We start from the raw sequence: 27841 nt of genomic DNA, 5'->3' as shown, positions 1-27841 counted from the left end.
GATTTTCAAATTACCCATGTCTGAGTCTCACCCAAGAGGTTCTAGCTCATTGGCCCTCAGGGAGCCAAGCACCAGTTTTTTCCCAGACAGCCCCACACCCCTGTGCAGTTGAGTCTGTGTGTGCCCAGGGAGAGAATGGCGGAACCAGAAGATAGGCCTGGAAACCCCTGGTGGTGTGTTTTACTCCTTCCCTCCTTTCCTCCCTTCCTTCTCTTTCTCTGTTTCTTCCTTTCTTTTTCTTTCTTTCTTTCTTTCTTTCTTTCTTTCTTTCTTTCTTTCTTTCTTTCTTTCTTTTTCTTTCTCTCTTTCTTTCTTTCCTTCCTCTCTTTCTTTCTTCCTTTCTTTCTTTCCTTTCTTCCTTCCTTCCTTCTCTTTCTTCTTTCCTCCCTTCCTTCTCCTTCCTTCCTTCTTTGCTTTCTTTTTCTATCAAAGCCCAGCAAAATCTATCACATTCACCAAATGTTAATTAAATGAATGAAGAGTGAATGAACGAAACTTTTATTTATTACTCAGCTTAAAAGGAAGAGTTAAATTCTTAGGTTAAAAGGAAGAGTTTTAAAAGTTACCTGCTTATTGCTTATTCTAAGCATGTAAATATGAGAACTGCTTTCCCGTCAAATTTTGATTTGCTAGAATTTGTCATTTTACAGGAAAGGGAAATGTTGTAGAAAAAATGAACAATATCTTTTTCACACCTGCAAAATTGACTAACAGCAGACCTCATTTGATTCAAATAAATGAAAAATCACTTGACTTTGGAAATAGATGAAATCTGGAGAGTTGCAGACATAAGCCACAACTTGTAAAGACGGGAAGCAGATGAAAACTGACAAATAAAAGGGGGGTTCCAATAAAAACATCTGTAAGTGTACATGTGACATCGAGCGTGCTGTGGATCAAATCTGGGAATACTGCAGCTTAACTTTTCTCATTCTTCATAAAGTAAAAGCCCTTTTAAAATGATGTCTTATTTATTAAGCTTCAGGCAAACAGCTCATAAAAATCAACCAGCTAGACTCAAACATTTACACAGTAGAAAAAAACCTCCTTCAGACAAGCAAGAGATTAAGAAATAGTTTTGAAAATGTGTAAGTAAAGGAGGAAAATAGGAATTGACTAGGTGGTATCAGTCATTGCAGGAGTCCCAGATTTCTCGTGGAATAAGCTCTAGCAAGAACTTCCAGTAGATACAAATGAAAACATCTTAAAAGTGAGTAAACTGAGACTCAGCAGAAGGAAATCACTGACTCAAAGAGCACAGAAGAATAAGTTTTCATAAGGAAAATAACAGTCTCCCAATTACCAAGCCATCTTTCTCCTTCACAAGAAAGTACATATTTAATAATGTGATATTAGTGGGGTGCACTTGCTCATGTCTGTAATCTCAGCAGTTTGAGAGGCTGAGGTGGACAGATTGCTTGAACTAACGAGTTCAAGACCAGCCTGGGTAACATAGTGAAACCTTGTCTGTGCAAAAAATACAAAAATTAGCCAGTCGTGGTGGTGCACGCCTATAATCCCAGCTACTAAGCAGGCTGAGGTGGGAGGATCACTTGAGCCCGAGAGGTCGAGGCTGCAGCGAGCTGTGATGGTGCTACTACACTCCAGCCTGGGTGACAGAGCGAGACTCTGTCTCAGATAATAGCAATGATAATAATAACAATGTTCTTATTTCCTGCTACTTTTTTCTTAAAAATATACTGTTAATTCATATGCTATGCTTCACTGGATTAAAATGTCCTTGAGAACAGAAATTGTCTTCCCTCTCACTAACATATGCAAGTTCTATGCCTGATGCCATTTTTACTGGAGAACATATACCTAGAGTATCTGATTCTAATTATATCATTTATGATAACATATGTGTTAATAGATATGCATATCATATATTAAAAATATATGTTACATATATCTATGCATACTTAAACATATATACCTATAGGCATGTATATATATGCACATATATCATCTTTAAAAGCAGATCATACTGGAGATCCTGATTCTCTCTGCACTTGACTAAAACATTTAGCCTTTTGCCTTTAGAGATAGGTTACCTCTAAGGGACTTTGACAAACGAATAGATGAATGGATGGAAGAATGAATGAATAGGTGGAAGCATGAATGCATCTATTGATGTATAGACATAGATCTTGAATCAAATGACATTTGTCATGTAGAAGCACTGTAAAGTTTATGACCTGATGCGGTGGCTCATCCCTGTAATCCCAGTACTTTGGGAGGCCAAGGCAGGTGGATCACCTGAGGTCAGGAGTTCAAGATCAGCCTTGCCAACATGGTGAAACCTCATCTCTACTAAAAATACAAAAGTTAACCAGGCATGGTGGTACACACCTGTAATCCCAGCTACTCCGGAGGTTGAGACAGGAGAATCGCTTGACCCGGGAGGCAGAGGCTGCAGTGAGCTGAGATCGCACCATTGCACTCCAGCCTGGGTGACAAAGCGAAATTCCATCTCAAAAAAAGGAAATAAAGTTTATCATGCTTGGTACAACCACTGTTCATAAAACTATTCCAACATTTCTCTGGAAGCAGACAGAAAATTAAAGATGGTCACAGTAATTAAGGACACGGCAAATTCCTAGTACCAATTATCTTCTTTGGGGGTAGCCATAGCCTCAAAACCACATCCTTTTACTCAGATTCTAACAACACTATTCAGTCCCTAAGTAGTTCTGAGCAGCATCTCTCTTCTGTTCAAGCACCTATTCCTCCCTTTGCACAGACAGCCTGGGTGCATTCCAGCACTTTGGGAGGCTGAGATGGACAGATCGCTGGAGCCAAGGAGTTAAAGATCAGCCTGGTCTCTGCAAAAAATACAAAAAAGAGCCAGGCCTGGTGGTACATGCCTATAATCCCAGCTACTAGGGAAGCTGAGGTGGGCTAACATGCCTTGGAGACATGTCAGAAAGCTGTAGGGTGGCATCTGGAGAATCCCCCAAACTCACTATGAGTCTGAAGTTCATAACTAAAAACTCTATCCTTTTAGGTTAAATCAGTGATTCTCAGCCAGGGGGGTTTTGCCCCCACAGGAATGCTAGGCAATGTCTGGAGACACCCGGCATAGGGGTTTCTCCTGGTATCCAGATGGTAGAAGCCAGGGATGTTGCTCAACATCCTAGGATGTGCAGGGCAACCCCCACCACCAAGACTCACTCAGCCCAAAATATTGGTAGTGCCAAAGTCGAAAATCCCCTAATTGAATCATGATGCTGTAGACACCTGAGATGAAAATAAAGCTGAAGGGAACCGTTACTGATGTCTTTCAGATCACAGATATCTGAGTGACTCCTATGAGCTAGGAATTCTGGAAACGTTACATCTAATCTAGCAATCAGTATGAGAAAGGACTATCCTCATTTTATTGATGAGAACACAAATTTCACAGAAGTTAAATAACTTACTCCCAATTAAGTAATTCTGTTGGTGGTGCCCAGAAAATCAACCCAACAGAGACCACTCAACAAAATCTCTACTGCAACAAAACAGCTTCGCCAGAGCATGAGATGCAAGCCTAAGGCAAAAGGAAGAGCAGCCCCGCCACTGTGAGCAAACCTGCGAAACTCCATACTCAACAAAAGTCAATGCAAGCTAAGAATACATTTCAGCCACAAGATGCTGTGTGAGTTCATGAACAATGCTTCCATGCCATTCTCATGGGAAAGTAGGCTATCTGGAGCACATTTATGCAACTGCCACCTGAAAGGACAATCACATCTTTCTGGAAACCCTCTTGAGACTAGGCCTAATATTGTGCCTCATCTTCAATCATCAATCGACAATTGCTTGTCCATGTAGTCTGAAAGATCTTGGTGCAGTGGTCAAAGACAAAAGTTGGTTGAGCGGGTCATGGATTTTCCCAGGCTTGACCATTTCCGCATTCAGATGTTCTTGTCTGAGAAGAAAGAGAGAAAGACAGAGAAAGAAAGGGAGGAGAAGAGAGGGAGAGAGGGAGGAAGATTAAACTAATATCAGACGAGTTCAGTTTAGGAGACAGTATGACGTTGGGGAGTTGCACTTCAGAATAAATCGAGTCTCACACACCATTTCAGGGAGCTTTCCTTAAGACAGGGTAATACTTTCAGGCTTGTTTTCAAGACTTTCCTTATTTATGCATTTTTAATTGACACATAACAATTGTACGTGTTTATGGGTCCTAGGGCTTGCTGAATTTCATAAAATTGTGTTTCAGTATATATAATGTACAGTAATCACACCAGGGTGATCAGCGGACCCAGTCTCACAAATATTTAGCACGTTTTTGTATTGGGAACATTCCATATTCTCCTTCTAGCTGTTTGAAACTATATATTATTGTTAACCACAGTCATCCCACAGTGGCATAGAACAGGGTGCCCAGCCCCCGGGCCATGGATCAGCACCCTGGCTTGTTAGGAACCGGCTGCACAGCAGGAGGTGAGTGGCAAGCCAGCGAGCATTGCTGCCTGGGCTCCACCTGCTATCAGCTCTGCAGCAGCATTAGATTCTCAAAGGAGTGCAAACCCTATTGTGAACTGCGCATGCCAGGGATCTAGGTTGAACACTCCTTATGAGAATCTAATGCCTTATGATCTGAGATGGATCATCCCCTACCTTGGCCCATGAAAAATATTGTCTTACACAAAACCAGTTCCTGCTGCCAAAAAGTTTGGGGACTGCTGGTCTAGAACACTAGGACTTATTGCTCCTGTCTATCTACCTGTAACTTTGCATCCTTTAACAAATCTCTCCCTAGCTGCCCTCCCCTCCCAACCTCTAGTATCCTCTGTTCTACTTTTCAATTCTATGAGATCAGCTTTTTTAAGCTTCCACATATGAGGGAGAACAGGGGATGTTTAACTTTGTGTTCCTGGTTTATTTCACTTAACATAACATCCTCCGGTCCTATCCATGTTGCCACAAATGACAGAATTTCATTCTTTTTTATTTAGACAAAATCCTGCTCTGTCCCTCAGGCTGGAGTGCACTGGGGTGCTCTCGGCTCACTGCAACCTCCACCTCCAAGGTTCAAGCGATTCTCCTGCCTCAGCCTCCCTAGTAGCTAGGATTACAGGCACCCACCACCACACCTGGCTAATGTTTTGTATTTTTAGCAGAGATGGGGTTTCACCATGTTTCCCAGGCTGGTCTCAAACTCCTGGCCTCAGGTGATCCACCCACCTCAACCTCCCAATTTCATTCTTTTTTAGAGCTGAATCGTAGTCCATGGTGTATATATACCACATTTTCTTTATCCATGCATTTGTTGTTGGACATCTAGGTAGATTCCATATCTTGGCAAGTGTGAAAAGTGCTGCAGTAAACATGAGGGTGTGATGTCTCTTGGATATACTAATGTCCTTTCCTTTGGGCAAATGCCCACTAGTGGGGTTGCTGGATCATGTGATATTCCTATTTGCAGTGTTTTGAGGAGCCTCCATACTGTTCCCCAAAGTGGCTATGCTAGTTTACATTCCCACACCCCGTGTGGGAATTCCCTCTCCTTGGCAGCCTTGTCAGCGTTCGTTCACTTTTGCCTTTTTGATAGTAACTGTTCTAACTGGCATGAGATGAGACCTCACTGTGGCTTTGATTTGCATTTCTCATCCTTAGTGATATTAGGCAATTTGTCATATACTTGTATTTCTAATTTGACACTATTTTCAAATGTGGATATTTTAATAAACTATTCTCATATTTGAATATTTCCAAATTTTATTATTGTATAAAACTCAGCAGATCCTAGACCTTGAGGAAACATTCCTTTCATATGTCATCATGACCTCAGACTCTGTGACGTTTGAAAGTCGTCACAAGATGGGTCACATTTCCTGTTTGTACACAGACTCGTTCTATGTCACAGACTCGGCTTCTGTGTATGACTTGTAAAAATAGCCCTTTCTGGTTCCCAGCCTGAGCTAGTTCATCACTGCTCTGTCTTCCTTTGGAGAAGTTCCCGGGCCTGGGGCCAGTGGGGACACAGAGGAGCTGGAGAACCACCCAAACAGAAGGGCCCCAGGCTTCGGAGCCTGCCGGGACCCAGAAGTCTTTGGATCTGCTTTTGCTGCCGCCTGTGAAGTCTTTCTGTGACAGTGTTGCCACTTAGGAGCCTGTCCCTGAATCCAGGGATGGACTAGATGCGTTCTGAGGCTCTTCCAGCTAGGAGATTGGGGAGGAAAGCTGACTCTCCATGCTGGCAGGCGGCCGGCCACAGCCCAGGGCCGCTCCCTTCCTGAGTTTGCCCTCCTTTCTTGCTCTCCTCTCCCAGAGCCCTTGGGGCCTGACCCTTCCACCATCAATGAGACAGAGGGGAGGAGAGGGGAGAGAAGACCTTTCTATCTCCCCAAGTGCAATTCGCCAAGGCCCATCTGGGAGGGGAAGGACAGGGAAGGGAAGGGGAAGCCAGCCCCCTCCCATCGGGTCCCCGACATCCTCCACTGAGACCACAGCCTTCTCCATCCGCACAATCTCAGAGGTCATTTTCAAGCACCTACAGGTGCCAGGCTTTGCTGGCCATTGAGGGGTGCAGAAGAGGAGAAGGTGAGAACCCTACTTACAGGCTGTTCATAACCTACTTGGCAGGAAAGAGTAAGCAAAGCCAGCTATTACATGAAAGTCTTCAAATACAGGAATGGAGAAAGACTTTAAGGATCCCCCTCCCACACCATCCCAGATCCCAGCACCTTGTGCTGGATGAGCCCAGGAAAAACCCCAGTGGTACCAGCAAAACAGAAAGCAATGTAGCCTTCTGTGGGTGGGAACTAAGTCTGTCTGTCTGATGGCTTGTAAGAGAGGACATAGACCAGCCAGGAAATAATTCTATATATTAGGATTTTAAAAGCCACTGTGTAGTGGTTTGGGGACCTAATCACCGTGCATAACAGTGTTTTTAGGACAAATATGGTTTGTTTTCTAACAGACTTAAAAGTGAGCCTTGGGGACACAGCCCTTCCCAAAGTCAGGGTCTGCCTGTGTTTTACACCATCAACTACAACTAGCTTACGGAGGGAGGTTGAAAACAGAAGCAACTGCCATCTAGACTTGGCAAGGAAGCTTTGCTCAAAGACATCTCCCCTCTGTGTTGTGTGAAATGCCACTTGGGTTAACAGATTCCTGGCGCGGGGGTGTGTTCATCTGCTAGGGCTGCCATAACAAAGTACCAAAGACTGGGGGCTTCAACTACAGAAATGGATTGTCTCACCATTCTGAAAGCTGAAAGTCCAAGATCAAGGCGTTGGCAGGGTTGGCTTTTTCTGAGGCCTCTCTCCTTAGCGTCCTGCTATGTCCTCCTAATTACCTCTTACGATAAGGACACCAGTCACACTGGGTTAGTCACACACCCCAATGACCTTGTTTAACCTTAATCACTTCTTTAAAGGCCTTATTTCCAAGTGCAGTCACCTTCTGAAGCACTGGAGGTTAGGGCATCAACATATGAATTTAGAGGAGGCACAATTCAGTCCTGAACAGGGGACATTCTGTGTGTGTGTCTTGGGGGGACACAGCATTTTCCTCACCCCCAGCCCATGCTCATTTAAACCCAGTTGAATGATCCAAATAGTCCACACTCTGGGGAGACCACAGGTAACTAAGGAAGGGGAGGCAAGGGCATCTCAGGGATAAGAGAGGCTCTTGACTGGTAGCATGAGAGTGACCATGTCCCAGATCAGAGTATATAAGTGGTCCAGGGACAGGCAGAACCGAATGTGGAGGAGCCCTGCAGGAGGCAGGGACATTGGGGACCACAGGGCAGCCTTGTCAGTGGGTCCCACCCACATCTCATGCAGCCAGGAGCTGGCCTCAGGGTTGAGAGTCAGCAGCTAGTTCAGCACGCACCCTTGACAAGAGTGACGTGAGTGATATCAATCACAAAGGACCTGGCTCTCAGCTTACTGAAGTAGCCCCTCCACCTCTTGAAACCCTTTAGAAAATATATATATCTTTGCAAATGCTCTGCCCTGCCAGACAACCTTCTACATTCTAAATTCCTCTTGCTGAAAACCAAAGGACTGTTTACATAATGAGTTTGAAAATAAAAGGAAAATATTAGAAGGCATTCCTCATGAATTCTGATAAGGATATTATTCTGTTCGGAGGCATCCTAATTATAAAACTACACAATAAACCTCAATTCCAACAGTTATTCTTCTCTATCGGGCAGATGGTAATTGCTTTTAAAATATATATATATATGTACAACTTGTGTCTTATCTGTTTTGAGAAAGTATTATCTATCTTTTTAAATTGCCTAATTTTTTATTCTGCAGAGGCTAACTCTGAATAAATCTATCTTCAAAAAAATTGCCAGCCTAGGCAAAAAGGCAGCACTAAAAAAATAGAATATTTTCTCAGAAAAGATGAGATTGCAAAGTGATAAGACTCAGAGAGATGTATTATAAGCTTTTCTGCAGCTACTTGTGAATGCAAAGCACAAAATAAACTTTTTGGGCTGTTCTGCCCACACAGGCACACAGGGTGGGTTAGGACTGGGTGAGTGCCAGCTGACTCACACCCCAGTGGGCAAGGAGCGGCAGGCTCCAAACGGTTTAGGAATAACTGAGGGTGATGACTCCTGAAGTCGTACTAGGTCCACTCCCTTTCTTTAAAAGATGGCTTCATCTTGAGTGTTCCTGTCATAGCCCAGAATACCGCTTTCCTACCTATCAAAGCTTTCGGTGAAACAAAAATTTTGTGGTGTGTGGAGGGAGAGAAGGTTCTATTTTATCAGTAGAAGATGATATAGAGTAGAATTTTAACACTGCAAACCAAAGCCTATTAGAAAGAAGTGAAATCAGTGTAGCTTTTTTTTTTTTTTTTTTTTCAGATGGAGTCTAGCTCTGTCGCCCAGGCTGGAGTGCAGTGGTACCATCTTGGCTCACTGCAACCTCTGCCTCCAGGGTTCCAGAGATTCTCCTGCCTCAGTCTCCCAAGTAGCTGGGATTACAGGCATGCATCACCATGCCTGGCTAATTTTTGTATTTTTAGTAGAGACGAGGTTTCACCATGTTGGCCAGGCTGGTCACAAACTCCTGACCTCAAGTGATCCACCTGCCTTGGCCTCCCAAAATGCTGGGATTACAGGCATGAGCCACTGCGCCCGGCCCAATTTAGCATTTTCTAAAAAATGAAATACTAGAATACCCTAGACTGAATTAGATAGGAAAAATGATAAAATATTCCAATGCTAAGCACATAGGAAGGGTAAATATCGTGTAAACCTTGAACTCTTTCAAGGTCAAAGAGCAGTTACTCTGTTGTTCGCTCACCCATCACCCACCCTCTTGACAGAAAGGGTTAATGCTGCCCTGGTGGCATTTTATGCTAAGAGAGAACACACAGGGAAGATCTGGAGAGTGACTCACGTGAGCAAGTATGACATCCCAGGGAGGACTGGGAAGCTCTATGGGATGGCAGGACCATGATCAGATGGTAAAACCGCAGTATCTCTGCTTGGGTGCCCAGACAGCAATAAGCAGACCAATCTAGTTGCTTGTTGTATCATGAGCTGATCTCAATAAAGATGCAACTGGAGACAAAGAGGAAAGGAACGTGACAGTATCGATGTGCACTGAAGCACCACCTTTTCCAATGTGAAAATGGGACGTTTTAGACATTTTCAAATACAGTTGATTTACTTCTAGTAACGTACTATAGATTTTTGTTGTGATCGTGTCTCTGTGTGTGAAAGCCCCACCCACATATCTCATGCCTCCAAAACACATCACTTTTTGCAGAAATAGTTATAATCAAAATGTACGTTTTAAACAAAAGACAAAGTGAAACACAAATATGGGTATAGAGGTATAGAGATAACACAGACCAAAGTATCACCGACCCTAAAATAAATATCTGGAGTCCCTAATCAGCGGTGTCTCCCATCCCCTATACCTAGCTTTCTTTCAGCTAAATTAATACTCTTGCACTTCAGAATGGTATCAGATCCTAAAGCCATGATGGTGTGGGGAGAGCACACACCTTAGTTATTACTCTGCATTCCATTGAAATCACCATCATGTTTGACACATTAAGTTTTTCCTATCTTTTTTTTTTTCCCCCAGTAAACAACATAAATTAAGCTAAAATATCATTTATTCTTTTCTAACCCCAGCCTGTTCCTTGCATTTGAAAGAAGTCTGTGCCGGGGCGCTCCTGTGGATGAATGTATCTCACACGCTAATGATAAAACCCTTCCCTGAGCCCCATGTCAGGGATTCTGAGCTCAGGGCAGATGCGTCGTCGTCATGGTCTTTGCTGCAGTCACGACTCATTCCACCGTGGGGACCAATCAGTGGTGGTTTCTATTCCACGTATTGCCTGACTGTCTGTGCAGTCATATCTCTCAAAGCAATGTGGGATTTTGCCAGAGCCAGCTGCCTGAAATGTTCTTCCTCCCTATCTGTAGCACCTGGATCCGCAGGAGAAAAGCTGCACAAATATGTTTCTGGAAAGGCGGTATCACCAGTGGGGATTGCTTTGATTAGGGCACAAGTTTTTCCATCTAAATATCCATTCCTGGACTAATTTATTTATGCACATATTCTATCATTCAGTAAGAATGAATTCAGAAATCTATGCACTGCGAGAGACTACATTTATCTCATATCTCTCTTGAAGATAGTCATTGTATATATTTCTCTCTCTCTCTCTCATTCTTTTAACTTTGTTTCCTCGGGTGTTAATTCTTTGCTTAAGGTTTCTTTTCATCAGATGTTTGATTGAGAATGAGGTGCACACTTCCAGAAGGAAGGAACTGGTACTTGTCATCAAGGAGACCAGCTCCCAGCTCATCCTGTGGGGTCCCTTGGATGCATGCAGCTTTTGCTCTGAGCCTGGATGCTACTCCCAGTGCCGCCTCCTGCTGGCACAGCCAGGTTAACTATGATGAGGATCTGTGTTCCCTGCCCTGCTCTTCATTCCTGCTTCCTCTGGAATAGCTCCAAGTTCTGTGGCAGGACACACCTGCTGTGGATATTCCGGGCTACCTTGTCTGCCCATCTGCTTCTATCTACCGTTGTCTTTCAGGGATTTCTCCCAATTCCAGGTCCACTGGTGGTTCTTTTCCTCATTTTCTAAGTTTTACAGGTGGGAACGTAAAATGGTGCAGCCAGCTTAGGAAAGAGTTGGGGAGTTTCTTACAGATTTAAACATATACCTAGCCTTTGATGCAGTAAGTCCACTCCTTGGCATTTACCCAAGACAGATGAAAATAAGTGTCTACAAAGACTTGCACACAAGTGTTCATTGTTCATCTATTTACACAATGGTCAGAAGCAAAGCAACCCAAATGCTTTCCAAAAGGAGGATGGATAAACAGATGGTGGAATATCCATATAATAAATACTACTGGCCAATAAAAACAAACTACTGACCTATGCAACAGCATGGGCCAGTCTCCCCATGAGATTATATATGGATTAACGGAAGCCAGATATAAGAGTACGTATTGTATCATTCCATTCATGCAAAGTTCAGAAATAAGCAAAACTAGTTTTTGATGAGAGAAATCAAAACAGAGGATGCCTCTGGTGGAGGGGTGGGGTGAGCGTGACCAGAAAGGAACATGGGGGAACTTTCTAGAGTGATGGAAATACCCCATGCCTTAATTGGGGTAAATTACACAGGTGAGAACCATTTTTCAAAACCCACTGAGTTGTACAACTACATGTGTGCACTTCACTGTATGTAAATTAACTCTCTATTTAAAATAGTTTTTAAAATCAGATACTATCTTTTTTTCTTTTTGAGATGGAGTCTCACTCTGTTGCCCATGCTGGAGTGCAGTGATGCAATCTCAATTTACTGCAACCTCCATCTACCATGTTCAAGTAATTCTCTTGCCTCAGCCTCCCAAGTAACTGAGACTATGGGTGTATGCCACCATGCGTGGTTAATTTTTTGTATTTTTAGTAGAGATGGGGTTTCACCATGTTGGCCAGGCTGGTCTTGAACTGGCCTCAAGTGATCTGCCTGCCTTGGCCTCCCAAAGTGCTGGGATTGCAGGCGTGAGCCACTGCACCCAGCCTAATTGTATTTTTCTAGGTTGACATGGGTGCAAGAAGGCTTTTACTGTCATAAACTGCTGGCAAAAAGATTCAAAAGATTTCATTACATTCTAATGCTTTAAAAATGCTTACTATAAATATAATACATGTTCTCAATTTCGACTAATTATACTATTTCACTCACCACCCCACAGCCATGTCAGGAAGCAGAATTGACTTTTTCTTTCTCAGAATACTATATTTGGACCTATATTTAGACCTAATATTTAAGGTAGCATTGAATAGAGACGCTACCTTGACATGCAATATCAGCTGTCATTTTATACTTCCACACAACCAGAAAGTAACTGCCTTTGCCTCGAGCAAAGATGAAAGGGACAGGAAAAATTAGATTATTATCTCTGGAAATCTCTTTAGGACCAAGCAGTTTCTTCTTCAGAAAGGAATGCATGACTCATTTCACCACTCAAGAATTCCTTCAACTGCCAGAGAAAATCTATACTCCATAATTACAAAAGCCATCTCAGGTTCCTTCTCTGCTGCAAAAGCTAAGTACACTATAGGCCAAGAGGAATCGTTCAGAGATTTTCACGAAGACGGTTCCAGGCAGTCTACAAACCCAGTGTGTTGCACTTGAACAGTGGACATTTGGAGGTCATAAATTCACAAACGAGTTATGATGTTACGCCAGCTCCTAGCAGCTGCTGCCATGACCGTGGAGGTGAAGCCACTGTGGATTTGAGCAGTCCATGTTGACAACACCTCTGCAGCCATGCTAGTACCAAAGCAGCAGAACTCCAGGGGTAGGCTCATGCTCCGAAGCCTTAGACTAATGCTTCATTTCTCCTTCTGTTCCTTGAACATTTCCACATCTTTATAACCAATTATCTGAATTAAATGTTTTCTATTAGCTGAGCATGGTGGCTTGAGGCTGTAGTTCCAGCTATTCAGGAGGCTGAGGCAGTAGGATTGCTTGAGCCCAGGCGGTAATGAGCTATGATGGCACTACTGCACTCCAGTCTGGGCAAGAAAGCAAGACCTTGTCTCTCTTTTTTTAAAAAAAACATTTGTTTTGAAATTAAAAAGAGTGAGAACAGGTGAAACTCACTCTGTCGCTCAGGCTGGAATGCAATGGTGCGATCTCGGCTCACTGCAACCTCCGCCTCCCAGGTTCAAGCAATTCTGCTGCCTCAGCCTCCCTAATAGCTGAGATTACAGGCATGCGCCACCACGCCTGGCTAAGTTTTTTACTTTTTCTTTTAGTAGAAATGAGGTTTCACCATGTTGGCCATGCTGGTCTCAAACTCCTGACCTCAAATGATCCACCCGCCTCAGCCTCCCAAAGTGATGAGATTATGGGCATGAGCCACTGTGCCCAGCCAACCCTGCCTCTTAACAGCAACAGCAACAACAACAACAACAACAACAACAACAACCCTTCCATTGAAACACTTAGCATATTGACTTAGGGCTCTGTGCCAGAAGTGGGTTTAAAGATCGAGGTTATTAATCAACTTTGACCCTGAACTCAGTAATGGGGTTGGAGTCAGTGGAAAATGGGAAAACCAGTAGTTAGTGTAAAGTCATAGCATGACAATTCCACAATTATTACCGGCTGTGGTTGCCTGAGGCAAAGGACACAGGGAAAGGAAAGCTCGGGGGGAGTAAGTCGCTGCTGAACTTGACCATTATGGTAGCAAGGATGGGCGGGGATTAGGCTGCTTCTGACTGCCATGGAAAGGACAAGCTCCGAGGTTGAAAACCTCAACAAGAGTCAGAGAAACTATTTTTATTTGCCAATTTTTTAAAAATTATTTATTTTTTAAAAGGTACACGGGAAGAATAGCTGTAATTGTTGATGTATGGAAGCCATCTTGCAACCATAAGAGAGCCAATAAATAATTAAAAAGAGTCAGAACAGGTGAAACACTCCATGAAAGCCCTAAAAGATTACCAGAGCTCTTCTAGCTGAAGGACTGATACTGCTGAAAATCAGTCCAAAAATTTGGCTGATGAGGTTGCAGAATTACAAGATGTGTTGAATTCACAGTTGTGCCAAACCTCCCATGTGAGAATCAGAGCACGGACTGGAAATAAATCTGACCCTAAAAACCGAAATGAGTCCATTTGAGTTGACTCAGAAACCTTTGAGAACCTACACCCCTCACACGCTTTGCCTCCCTCACCCACAGAAGTCATTTCTCTTGACCTGGCTGGGAGACTGGCCTCCCTTTGCTAAAGCCCTCATGCTACTCTTACCTGGAAGCTGCCTTGCAAGGGAACGCTGTTTCTCCTCAGCGCTCACCCAGTACCTCTCATGCCCACCAGACCAGAGCCCAGCACACCCTAAGGGGACAAACGCCATGTCTAACCCAAGAGAAAATAGCTTATACCCCCAAAGAATTGCAAGATGGTGTTAATTTATATGGGTGGGAACCTGCGTCCCAATCAGAAGGGCAGAGTGGAAGATTACCCAGGTTCAGGCTAGAGGAAAAGCCTAATAAAGATCACATGCATCCATGCAGTATCTGAAATCCTTGACTCTATAGTTTCACTCTCCAGAAGTGAACTGTTATGATCCACTTAGGAAAGTGTATGTAGTAAAGACTCCTAACTGGTCCCCAGTGTCCATATGTCCCTGTTTATTTCTAGTGGATCTAATCTGGACACACACTATCTAGCTGAAGACCACATTTCCCGGGCCCCTTGGAACTACTGTGGAATAGGATATGAGTAAAGGTGGTGTGCGTAACTTCCAGGTCATTCAGTTACAGTCACTTCCAGAATCTGGAAAAGGCAGCAGCTGGAGCCACCATGGAAGCCATGAGTTAACTGCATGGCATATTCCATAGAAGAGAAACTTCTGACTTGATCCTCCGGATGGCTTTCTGTTAAAGAACCAGTGTTCTAACTCATACAAGGCGTATTGTTTTAAAATATAAATGCTCCTAGGGAACTACATGTTATTTAAATTTTTATGTGAATTAGTTTCACCAAATTATTTTGTCCCAGACTCCTTGAAGTTAAGTCAAAGACAGCAAGGTGTTCCAAACGCCAAATCCCGCCCCCTGCACTTCGAGCAGACATTCTTCATCGATGACCACACTCTCCTCTAAGCCAACACCAATTCTTAACACAGTGTTTCTCTACTGGCAGCTTCCACTAATTGACCCAATTTGGTGAAGAGATAAAATCTACTTGCCATCCTGAGTTAGGTCTGTGTGGAAAACAGCAAACCGGGATGGTCACTGAAGTGAAGACTTTGAAACAGTAAGAGGAGCAGGAAGGTCCATGAGTTAGGGCACACTGAATAGTAAATAGCAACAACAACAACAAAAAAACATCTGGAGTGTGAACTCTGTGTCAGGCACTATTTCCAGCAAGGTCAGTCTAAACTGGCTTGCAGGTGTGTAAGTCAGAGTCCTTGCTTACAAACAGCAGAGTTCAACCCAGCAAGACCCAAAGGAATGTAGAGATGTCACTTGAGGAACCTCTAGGAGAGTCAAGAATTTAGCTAGGAACAGAGCCTAGCTCTGTTACACAGCCTAGAACGACACTCCTAAAATCTGAGTGGTATAATTAAGATTATAACACTGAACCACCCCAGGGAAGACACCAGCTTTAGCCAGGTACAAGCACTCTAGACAGAACCAGTGACACTGGGCTCGAAAGTCCCATGGGAACCTTAGCTGCTGCTGTCTCCGGAAGCTGGCTGGCTCCCCACCTACTCACAAGAAGGATCTCTCCTTGGGCTTCCCTTTTCCAGCCTACAGTTCTGTTCAGGGGTGTCTGATGGACTGAGACCAGGTCACACGCCTGTGCCTGGCTGCAAGTGAGTCTGAGAAAGCAAGTTTCTGGCTTCAAGGAAACAAGGATTATGATAAGCTGTGTTGGTTACCTATTGCTGTATTGCAGATTACTCCAAAATATAACGGCCTAAATCAGCAGTATATTTTTTAAATTTTTTTAACTTTTATTTCTGGTTCAGGGGAACATGTTCAGGTTTGTTATATAGGTAAACTTGTGTCACAGGGATTTGTTGTACAGATTATTTCATCATCCAGGTACTAAGCTGTATTAGTCCATTTACACGCTGCTGATAAAGACATACCCGAGACTGGGGAGAAAAACAGGTTTAATTGGACTTATAGTTCCACATGACTGGGGAGGTCTCAGAATCACTGTGGGAGGTGAAAGGCACTTCTTACGTGGTGCCAGCAAGAGAAAAATTAGGAAGAAGCAAAAGCAGAAAGCCCTGATAATCCCATCAGATCTGGTGAGACTTAATCACTATCACAAGAATAGCACAGAAAAGACCGACCCCCATGATTCAATTATCTCCCCCGGGTTCCTCCACAACACGCGGGAATTCTGAGAGGTACAATTTAAGTTGAGATTTGGGTGGGGAAACAGCCAAACCATAACATAAGCCTGGTACTCCATAGTTATTTTTTCTGATCCTCTCCCTCCTCCCACCCTCCACCCTCCAATAGGCCCCAGTGACTGTTGTTCCCTTCTTTGTGTCCATCTGTTCTCACCCTTTAGCTCCCACTTAAAAGTGAGAACATGTGGTATTTGGTTTTCTGTTCCTGTTTTAGTTTACTCAGGATAATGGCCTCCACCTCCATCCATGTTCCTGCAAAAGACATGATCTCATTCTTTGTTACGGCTGCATAGTATTCCTTGGTGTATATGTACATTTTCTTCATCCAATCTGTCATAGATGGGCATCTTAGGTTGATTCTATGTCTTCGCTATTGTGAATAGTGCTGCAATGAACATTTGTATGCATGTCTTTATGGTAGAATTATTTCTATTCCTCTGGATATATATCCAGGAATGGGATTGCTGGGACGAATGGTAGTTCTGTTTTTAGCTCTTTGAGGAATCACCATACTGCTTTCCACAATGGTTGAACTAATTTACACTCCCACCAGTAGTGTATAAGTGTTCCTTTTTCTCACAACCTCGCCAACATCTGTTATTTTTTGACTTTTTAATAATAGCCATTCTGACTGGTGTGAGATGGTATCTGATTGTGGTTTTGATTTGCAGTTCGGTAATGATCAGTGATGTTGAGCTTCTCATGTGCCTGTTGGCTGCATCTATGTTTTCTTTTGAAAAGTGTTCGTTCATATATTTTGCCCACTTTTTAATGAGGTTGTTTATCTCTTGTGGATTTGTTTAAGTTCCTTATTGATGCTGAATATCAGACCTTTGTCAGAGAAACAGTTTGCATATATTTTCTCCCATTCTGTAGGTTGTCTATTTACTCTGTTGATAGTTTCTTTTGTTCTGCAGAAGTTCTTAATTTTCGTATGTCCAGAATGGCATTGCCTAGGTTAAGTTCCAAGGATTTTATAGTTTTGGTTTTACATTTAAGTCTTTAAGCCATCTTGAGTTAACTTTTGTATATGCTGTAAGAAAAGGGTACAGTTGCAATCTTCTGAATGTGGCTAGCCTGTTATCCCAGCACCATTTATTAAATAGGGAGTCATTTCCCCATGGCTTGTTTTTGTCAGCTTTGTTGAAGATCCTACGGCCATAGGTGTACAGCCATATGTCTGGACTCTCAATTCTGTTCCATTGGTCTCTGTGTCTGTTTTTTGTACCAGTACCATACTGTAGCCCTGTAGTATAGTTTGAAGTCAGGTAATGTGATACTTCCACCTTTGTTCGTTTTGCTTAGGATTGCCTTGGCTATTCAGGCTCTTTTTTGGTTCCATATGAATATTAAAATAGTTTTTTCTAGTTCTGTAAAGAACGTCATTGGTAGTTTGATACGAATAGCATTGAATCTGTAAATTGCTTTGAGCAGTATGACCATTTTAATGATATTGGTTCTTCCTATCCATGAACATGGGATTTTTTTCATTTGTTTGTGTTATCTCTGATTTCTTTGAGCAGCGTTTTGTAATTCTCATTGTAGAGATCTTTCACTTCTTGGTTAGCTATATTCCTAGGCATTTCATTCTTTTTGTGGTAATTGTGAATGGGATTGCATTCCTGATTTGGCACTTGGCTTGATGGTGGTTGGTGTATAGGAATGCTAGTGATTTTTGTACATTGATTTTGATCCTGAAACTTTGCTGAAGTTGTTTAATCAGTTGAAGGAGATTTTTGGCCAAGATTATGGGGTTTTCTAGATATAGAATCATGTCATCTGAAAACAGGGATAGTTTGACTTCCTCTCTTCCTATTTGTGTGCTCTTTGTTTCTTTCTCTTGCCTGATCTAAATCTACAATATTCTTTTTGATCTCTCACAGTATCTGTAGGTGAGGAATTCAGTCAGGGCACAGTGAGAACGAATAGTTTCGGCTCTATAACGACTGGGACCTCAGATGTGAGACTCAAAGACTGGGGTCCAGAATCATCAGAAGACCCACTCACTCACATGTCTGGTGGGTGCTGCTGGCTGTCTGCAAAGACCTCAACTGGGCTGCTGACTGGAAAACTCACACAAACAGCCACCCTATGTGGTGTGGGCTTCCTCTCAACATGGTATCTGGGTCTCCCCGGAAACATCCTGAGAAAAAGCTGAGGAAAGCAGTATCCTATGATGACCTAGTCTTGGAAGTCACATGGCTTCTGTGTGTCCCCGCACTGGTCAGAGCAGTCTGAGCCACTACTCAGATTCAATGCCACAGAACGTAGAGCCCAACCTTCCATGAGAAGAGTGCAATCAAAGTCAGCGTGGCCATCTTTGGAAAATACAATCTGTCTCAGGAGAGAAATTCTGCAAGCACAGGAAGGGTGTGCCAACGGTGCCAGAGGATGACAAGCATGACAGACGTCTTCACCACCCATGTCAGGTTGCAGCACTTGCCTGACCTCCTGCCCTGCCACCCTTTCCCCTTTTCAGGCCCGCCTCACCTTCCTCTCTTCCTTCCCTTCTGCCCTTCCCCCCATAGAGGCCCAGCAGCCTGTGCACTGTGGCCATGAGAATAACCTTGGAGAAGGTATCAGGACCAGGGACCCAGCTTCCTCTCTCACAACCTCCTGTGTGACTCTGGGCAAGACTCACTGCTGGGACCTCAGATGTCTGTGCTGTGAAATAAAGATTGGGTTGGGTTTTCAATTCAACAGCAAAAACGTGTGTGTGCCCATCGTGTGTCTTGAGCAAATGCAGAGGTAAGCCTGAGGCATTCCTTGACATCCCCAAGCTCTTTCCTTCAGCATCTGGAGCCATTTGCTGCAGAGTGATTAGAAGATGAGAAAGGCATCCTCCCTAGCACCCCAGCTGCAGGAGGCTAGGATCTCTTCATTGCTGTCTCTACAGCGACTGCATGCAGTGAGTGCTCTTGGAGCAGTGGCTACAAGCTCTGTCTGGAGCCAAAGTTGGGTCTGAATCCGGGTTCCACTGACTGTTCACTGCATTATTTTGAGCAAGTTGCTTAATTTCTCCCTGCTTCAGTTTACTCGTCTATAAAGTAAGGATAAGCACAGTACCTACTTAATAGGGCTGTCACAAAGATTTAATGGGTCCACATATGTAAAGTGCTCAGGATGGCGCTCAAGATATGTAAGTGCCATTTAAGTGCCAGGCTTGGTGATGGGAAGTGAAGGGCATAAAAGGACACGTGAGCTGTAATATCACAGACTTACACTATGCTCCCTTGCAGTGAATTATTTTAGCAGAAAGTGTTTTTTTTCTTTTTTAAATTTTGGCAGTGATCTTAACACCTTAGTTTAGGAGAGTAAATAACCTGTACACATTTAGGGAAGGTATTTTGAGGCAATGTCTTGGTGACTTTAGGAGATTGGGGCTCATGAGGAAATCGGACCAACTGAAAAACTGGGAGGCAGTTTTTGAGACAGATAATAAATGGGCAAACCGCAGCTCTTCATGTCTTCAGAAAAGCTGCAACTGGAGACAGCGGCACCTGGGACCACTGGGTGAATGCTCATGGAGGAGTCATTGGCAGATAGGACTCATTCCCTGATGATGGGCCTCTCGTGATGACCAGCATCCCTCTCTCCCTTCCTTTCTTCCCTTCATGCTAGACTGGTGTAGGCTGTCTGCAGATTCCCTAACCACTCCCTTTCCCCACCCCTCAATACTCGAGAACATAGCAGGAGCTAGATACCCACAGTTGTCCTTATAAATTATTTTATTTAACTAAGATAAATGCACTTAATTCAACTGTCTCAATATTATAAGTCTAATCTTCAATAAAATGACAACATTCGGTAACAATTTTTTTTTCATTTTTACTGGTATACATTCCATTTTAGGATATGTGAAAATCAAAATGGAATAACTACAACACAATGTAAGCTCTACACACTGCTGGGCTAGGTAAATATTCGTTCATGCCGGGGTAAAGCAGAACTTTCTAGAATCTTCTGGGATGGGAGAAGGAGGGGGGTTTACAAACCACACAGGCCCTTCTGCCCACCCCTGACCTGACCATCCTGCCACTGAAGGCAATGTTTGGATCCATGGGCTGGAGAACTGAGGAAGGACTAAACTGAGATGTTCTACCTGTACTAATGAGATAATAGTGATAACACCATTCAAAATTTCTCCTTCTAGTCTTTTTTTCCATGCATAGTTCTATGTAGTTGTAGCTGCCGTGTGGATATAATTTTACACTCTACTTTCTCACTTCAAATTATTATGTAGATCATGAATATTTCCATTTTGCGATATAATCTTGATAACTATAACGTTCTTGCTGCAAAATATATTCTAAGTTGATTCAGTGTGATTTACTTAACACTTCCCCTCTTTTGTAAATTTAGGTTGTTTCCAATCTTTAACGTTTGGCTTCAGCCTTTTTAAGAGTTGATCCAAGGTGCCCTAAGTGTGAGGGACAGGAACAAGGGAGGTGATGACCATCTCCATGCCACTCTGTTCTGGCTTGGCCTCTTGTCTCAGCAAAAGTTTCTCTTTTTTTTTTGAGACAGGATCTTGCTCTGTCACCCAGGCTGGAGTGCAGTGGCCCAATCTCAGCTCACTGCAGCCTCCACCTCCTGGGTTCAAGTGATTCTCCTGCCTCAGCCCCCCAAGTAGCTGGGATTACAGGTGTGTACCGCCACACTTGGGTAATTTTTGTAATTTTTGGTAGAGATGGGGTTTCACCATGTTGGCCAGGCTGGTCTCAAACTCCTGACTTCAAGCCATCTGTCCACCTTGGCCTCCCAAAGTGCTAGGATTACAGGCGTGATCCCAGACCCAGCATCAGTATTAATTGTGATCCTTCCACTTTCAAAAAAATATCTACAACCAGACAGTAAGGTATTTGATCTCCCTAGCAATAACTCCATCTAGAAACAGAGGCCTCACATACAGCCACCCGCAATTTCAGCTAAACTATTCCCAAACCACATCTGATGACGTCTCTGCTTCAAGTGGGATCTGTTGCTGTCACTGCTACAAAGAGTTGCTGAGGGGCCGGGCGCGGTGGCTCAAGCCTGTAATCCCAGCACTTTGGGAGGCCGAGACGGGCGGATCACGAGGTCAGGAGATCGAGACCATCCTGGCGAACACGGTGAAACCCCGTCTCTACTAAAAAATACAAAAAAAAAAAACTAGCCGGGCGAGGTGGCGGGCGCCTGTAGTCCCAGCTACTTGGGAGGCTGAGGCAGGAGAATGGCGGGAACCCGGGAGGCGGAGCTTGCAGTGAGCTGAGATCTGGCCACAGCACTCCAGCCTGGGTGACAGAGCAAGACTCCGTCTCAAAAAAAAAAAAAAAAAAAACCCAGGTCAGCGGGTTTCCGTACAATCACGCCCAGGAGACGCTTTCTCACCTCCTGGGGCAGGACGGAGACCGCACCTGCATCTGAGACCCAGCAATGCAGCCGGCGTGGGGCATCAGGTAGAGAAGCACGGAGCTGGCGCAGGGGGTCCCCGCTGGGTGTGGACCCCAGCTGGGCCTCCCAGCACGTGGCTGAGCTGGGGAAGTGGCTGGGCCTCCCTGAGACTCCGTTTCTACACCAATGAAAGGGGTCAGATGAAACCTGAGAGGGCCTCTGTGGAAGTTAAATAAAACATGTAGGGCCTGGCGCCCTGCCCCGTCCCTCATGTCAGATGAGCTCACAAAACTTTACAGAGAAACACTGTCATCCTCCTTCTCGCCTTATCTCAAAAACAAATAAATAAAACAAACACACACACACACACACACACACACACACACACAAACAAACAAAAACAGGGCTGGATAGAGCAGGGTCTCAAAACAAAACAAAAAAACAACAACCATAAAACCAGGGCAAATAGGCCCTCCCGTCGCAGCTGCGATTCCCACGGCCACGGCACCCACCTGAGAGCACAGGCCCCCAGGCGCACACGTCTGCCAGTCGCCTGTCGGGGACCCAGGCGTGCAGGCACCCCTGCTCTTTTAGCTCACGCTGTCAACTGCAGACAACCCCAAATCGCCCCACCCCAGATCCTTCAGGCCTGAAACTGTCTCCACAGTGGCCAGAAGAATTATTTTTCAGTGAAAATTTCTAATAATTTAGAAAAGGTAAAAATGTTGAAAGAAGTTAAAAACAAGAAGTCACCATGACGGCGCCCAGAATGAAAGGCTTTCCTGGAGAACGCGGACGCTCCTCAAGTTCAAAGTCAAACCAGCAGCAGCAGCAGCAGCAGCAGCAGCGAGGTTTACAATCCTAAACCCTGTAAGCTTCCAGGGTCATCTCTTCTGTACCTCACCATCACTGTAGCCTCACCACTGGGCAGCTCAGCCGCACACACACACACCACACACACACTCACACACCCCCCACACACTCACACACACTACACACACCACACACTCACACAACACACACACATCCCACACACACCAGACACACCTCACACACACCAGTCACACACACCACACACACTACACATACCACACACACACACCACACACACATCCCACACACACACCACATACCTCACACCACACACACCACACACATCACACACACACATCACACACACACCACACACACATCACACATACACACCACACACACTACACACCACACACACAACACACACACTACACACAACACACATACACACCACACACACACTACACACACCACACACACAACACACACACTACACACACCACACACACATCACACATACACACCACACACACACTACACACACCACACACACAACACACACACTACACACAACACACACACAACACACATACACACCACACACACTACACACACCACACACACAACACACACACTACACACACCACACACTCACACAACACACACACATCCCACACACACCAGACACACCTCACACACACCAGTCACACACACCACACACACTACACATCCCACACACACACCACATACCTCACACCACACACACCACACACACCACACACACATCACACATACACACCACACACACTACACACACCACACACACAACACACACACTACACACACCACACACACCACACACACAACACACATACACACCACACACACACTACACATACCACACACACACACCACACACACATCCCACACACACACCACATACCTCACACCACACACACCACACACATCACACACACACACCACACACACACTCACACACCCCACACACACTCACACACACTACACACACCACACACTCACACAACACACACACATCCCACACACACCAGACACACCTCACACACACCAGTCACACACACCACACACACTACACATACCACACACACACACCACACACACATCCCACACACACACCACATACCTCACACCACACACACCACACACATCACACACACACATCACACACACACCACACACACATCACACATACACACCACACACACACTACACACACCACACACTCACACTACACACACCACACACGCACACCACACACATCACAGACACACACCACACACATATTACACACTCACACCACACTCACACACCACACACATCAGTCACACGCACCACACACACATATCACACAGACACCACACACAAGCACACACATGCACATACACCACACACACACCACATACTCATATACCATGCTCACACACCCCACACACATCACACACATATGAAACATTCACACACGATACACTCATACACCATGCTCACACACACCATGCAAATACCACACACACCACACACCACACTCAGACACCACACACCATTCACACATACCACACACCATGCTCACACGACCACACACACCACACACACTATACACCACAATTACACACAATACACTCACACATACACCACACACTACTCTCACACACCACCCTCACACACACCACACACACCCACACACACCACTCACACACATCACACCACACTCATACATACCACATACACACACACCACACTTACACACACCCCACACGACAAGCACACACACCACACTCGCACACACACACCACACAGTGCAGAGCAAGATCTTCCTGCAAACGTGGAAGCTTCGGGGTTCCCAGTCCTCCAGTTCCTGGGGATCTAAACTTGGTTTTTGCTTGAAATGTCGCCAGAGGCAGAGAGAGTTTAATGGGTTCAAGAAGGGAAGGGCGGCGGGGATGCCAGCATCCCAGTGGAAGGCGGACTGATCCCGTGCCGCCGGCACTCCGGGATCCGCAGAGGGGGTGCCCTGCCCCTGAGCCCCGACTGCCCGCTCTGGGCGCGCTTCTCCGCAGCCTTCAGAAACGAGTCACTAGGCAGCGCTCCGCGGGCCCTTCCTCCCGGGACCCCTCTTGGGAATGCGGAGGCCTTCGGCGCGGCGGGCGGAAGGGGAGCAGGGTCGGCGAGGAGGGGTCAACCAGCAAAACAAAGTCGTGACTCAGGGTGCTTCTCTTCGGGGATCGCGGCGGGCACGCTCCGGACATCACACTCCCCGGCCCCCCAACTCCCCGGCCCCGATTCTTGGATCGGTCCTTAAGAACGTGGCCCCAGCCGGCCCCGAGCTGTGCGGAAACCCCAGGCTCCTTCCGACCCGAAGGCATCTATAGGATGCCTCCCACCCTTCCCCAGATCTCGCTAACGGGGTTAAATGGGGTCTGAAGCTTGGGCTGGGGGCCGCGGCTACCCGAGATCCGGGCAGGAGGGTCCCGTGCCTGAGACCCCCGCGAGAGCGCCAGGCTCACACCCCGCGCCCAGCCCCCGCCCGGCTCCCCCGGCCCGACCTGCGCCCCCCGCAGCCCCTAGCCCTGCCGGCCCCGCGCGCACCGCGGTCTCCCCCCAGCGGCCGCGCGCGTGTAGCCGCGGGAGCGGGCGGCGGGGGCGGCTCGGCACAGGCAAGCCGGCGGCTCCGCCCCGCTCCCCCCCCCCCCCCCCCCCCCGGCCAGCAGGGCCGCCCCCTCCGCGCCGCGCTCTGCTCAGACAGAGCAGCAGCCTCTGCAATGTCAGCAGCCGCAGCGGCGGCGGCGACGCGAGCGGCAGCAGCCAGGGCCCCGCGGTAGCCGCCAGCGCGGCACGGCCCGCAGGAGCGCCAGGCGCGAGCCCGCGGCCACTCGCTGCCTCCCGGGCACTGCGGGCGGCTTTGCGCGCCCCGGCGCGGCGTTCGGACTCGGGGCCAGCGCGGCCACCGCCGCGCACAAAGGACAGCAGACGCCGGGACTCGGGGGGCTGTGCCTAGGGACCGGCCCGGGGACCCCCGCCCGCGCCGCGTCCCCTCCACGCCTCCCCTCCCCGGGTGGCCGGAGAGCGAGCCGGAGCGGGCCCCGTCATATGACAGCGGCGACGCCGCAACCGGCGAGCGCGCGTGCTGCCTGCTCCGCTGCGCCACGGCCGCTGGCGCTTGGGGTGGCCCTTGCATCGCCCCGCTGAGCGGTCGCCCGCCGCCGCCGCCCCGCGCCCCCCGCGCCCGGGCTCGCCGGCTCCGGGGGAGGAGCGGACGAGAGCCCCCAGCCGGCGCCGAGCCTAAAATGGCCACGCTGCTGCGGAAGATCGGGCTTATCCGCCTGCATAACCGGGACACCGAGGACCCCAAGCACCACCACAACCACCGCGGCGGCGGCCAGCAGAGCGCGTCTCTGCGCGGCAAGGGCGGCGCTAAGAGCGGCGGGCACAAGCAACAGCAGCAGCAGCAGCCCCAGCAGCAGCAGCACCCCGGGGGCGCGGGCGACGCCAGCCCGGGGCCCGGCAAGGGCAAGGGCAAGCGCGCGGCGGAGCTGGCCCCGCGCGACAAGGCGCCGGCGGCTGCGGCAGCAGCGGCGGCGGCGGGGGCCGGGGGCCCCCGCGAGAGGGCGGCGGGCGCCAGGGCGGGGCCGGGCCCGGCGGTGGCGGCGGCGGCGGGCGGCAGCCTGGTCCCTGCGGCGCGCCAGCAGCACTGCACGCAGGTGCGCAGCCGGCGGCTCATGAAGGAGCTGCAGGACATCGCGCGCCTTAGCGACCGCTTCATCTCCGTGGAGCTGGTGGACGAGAGCCTGTTCGACTGGAACGTGAAGCTGCACCAGGTGGACAAGGACTCGGTGCTGTGGCAGGACATGAAGGAAACCAACACCGAGTTCATTCTGCTCAATCTCACCTTCCCCGACAACTTCCCCTTCTCGCCGCCCTTCATGCGGGTGCTCAGCCCGCGCCTGGAGAACGGCTACGTGTTGGACGGCGGCGCCATCTGCATGGAGCTGCTCACGCCGCGCGGCTGGTCCAGCGCCTACACCGTGGAGGCCGTCATGCGCCAGTTCGCAGCCAGCCTGGTCAAGGGCCAGGTAAGGCGCGCGCGCCAGAGCGGCGGGGCTGGGGGCGCGGGGCGGCAATCGGGTCTGCAGCGCCGCCGGGCGCCCGGGCCCGGAGATGAGGGCCTGCGTCGGCCTCTCGGCCGTCTAGCTCCCGGCTCTGCCTACACCAGCGCCCCACGGGGATGCTCCGAGCGCCTCCGCCTCTTTTCCCTGAGCGTTTTCTTCCTGCCCCTGCTTTCCGTCCCGTCTCTCCCGTCCGGGTCTGGTCTCGGTCTCTGCCGGTCTCTCTGGTCTCTCTAGCTTGCTCGTTCTCTCCTCATCCCTCCATAATTCTCTCCCACCCCTCTTCCTTAGCCTCCCTCTCCCATGCCGTCCTCTCCCTTTCCTCCTGGACTCTTTCTCCCCTCACCCCTTTCTCTGTCCCCCCATCTATTCCCACCCCCATTCCTTTTCCATTTTTTCCTTCTCCACCTTCCCTGGCTCCACTACTCTTCTTTCGCCTCCATCTCCCCTTTTCTCGCCCCTCCCTTGTCTGCTCCTCAATCTCCTGTCCCTATAATCTCTATGAAGGTGAGAACTTTTCCTGGACCTCAGGATTTAAGTGTCCAACCCAGCTGATCTCCCACCCACCCCCAACACCCCCTACACACACACACACACACACACACACACACACACACACACACACACAGTTCCGCAGAAGGCTCGGGTGGGAGGTCTGCAGGTGGGTGCCCTGGGGAGGGACAGCTGCCTGCTTGTAAATCCGCCCCCTCCCTTCTTCTGGGCTGCCTCTTCTGGAAAGGTGAAAATTTTGCTCTTGGGAGCTCACTCTAGAGAGGCGGAGGTGTGGTTTGGGCATTCCCTTAAGGGACAAGACCAGACCCCGTCACGGCAATGCCTGTTCTTCCCTCAGAGCACCCCGTTCCTTCCCCGAACCCCTTAGGACCACCACCTCTGGGGTAGACGTTCCAGGTCTTGGTCTCTTTCAGACCTGCTTCTTTTTCCTCATCCCCTCACCCCACTGCCCCAAGCAGTTAAAACCCTTTATCAGAGCTAAAGATTTTAACGCAATACCAATATAAGGGCCAAACAGTTCTGAGCCCTCTCACCTATTGCATCAGATGGCAGCTTTACGCAAAGAAACCCCAAAGTACTTGAGAGCAGGGTGAGTGCGTGATGGTGTTATCTGCTCGAAT

The 27841-nt window shown here is 47.3% G+C and overlaps 1 protein-coding gene and 1 long non-coding RNA gene across 2 annotated transcripts in view; one reads left to right on the top strand and one right to left on the bottom strand.

Moving 5' to 3' along the window:
* Positions 1-297: 297 nt before the first annotated feature.
* Positions 298-27841, bottom strand: LOC105489462 (uncharacterized). Its single transcript, XR_011625166.1, has 3 exons — positions 27755-27841; positions 9360-9523; positions 298-3913 (listed from the first exon to the last, which is right to left on the bottom strand). It is a non-coding gene; the product is annotated as an uncharacterized lncRNA (long non-coding RNA).
* Positions 25883-27841, top strand: part of LOC105489515 (ubiquitin conjugating enzyme E2 QL1) — a 44472-nt gene continuing 42513 nt past the window's right edge. The window contains exon 1 of the mRNA XM_071099113.1: positions 25883-26675. Within this exon, the coding sequence (XP_070955214.1) occupies positions 25890-26675 (786 nt within the window). The 5' untranslated portion in view covers positions 25883-25889. The remainder of the gene's footprint in view (positions 26676-27841) is intronic.

The sequence above is a fragment of the Macaca nemestrina genome, chromosome 6, assembly GCF_043159975.1.
Source record: "Macaca nemestrina isolate mMacNem1 chromosome 6, mMacNem.hap1, whole genome shotgun sequence".
NCBI lineage: Eukaryota > Metazoa > Chordata > Mammalia > Primates > Cercopithecidae > Macaca > Macaca nemestrina.
Note: the sequence above shows the minus strand (reverse complement) of the source record. Positions and strands in the feature narration are given on the sequence as shown.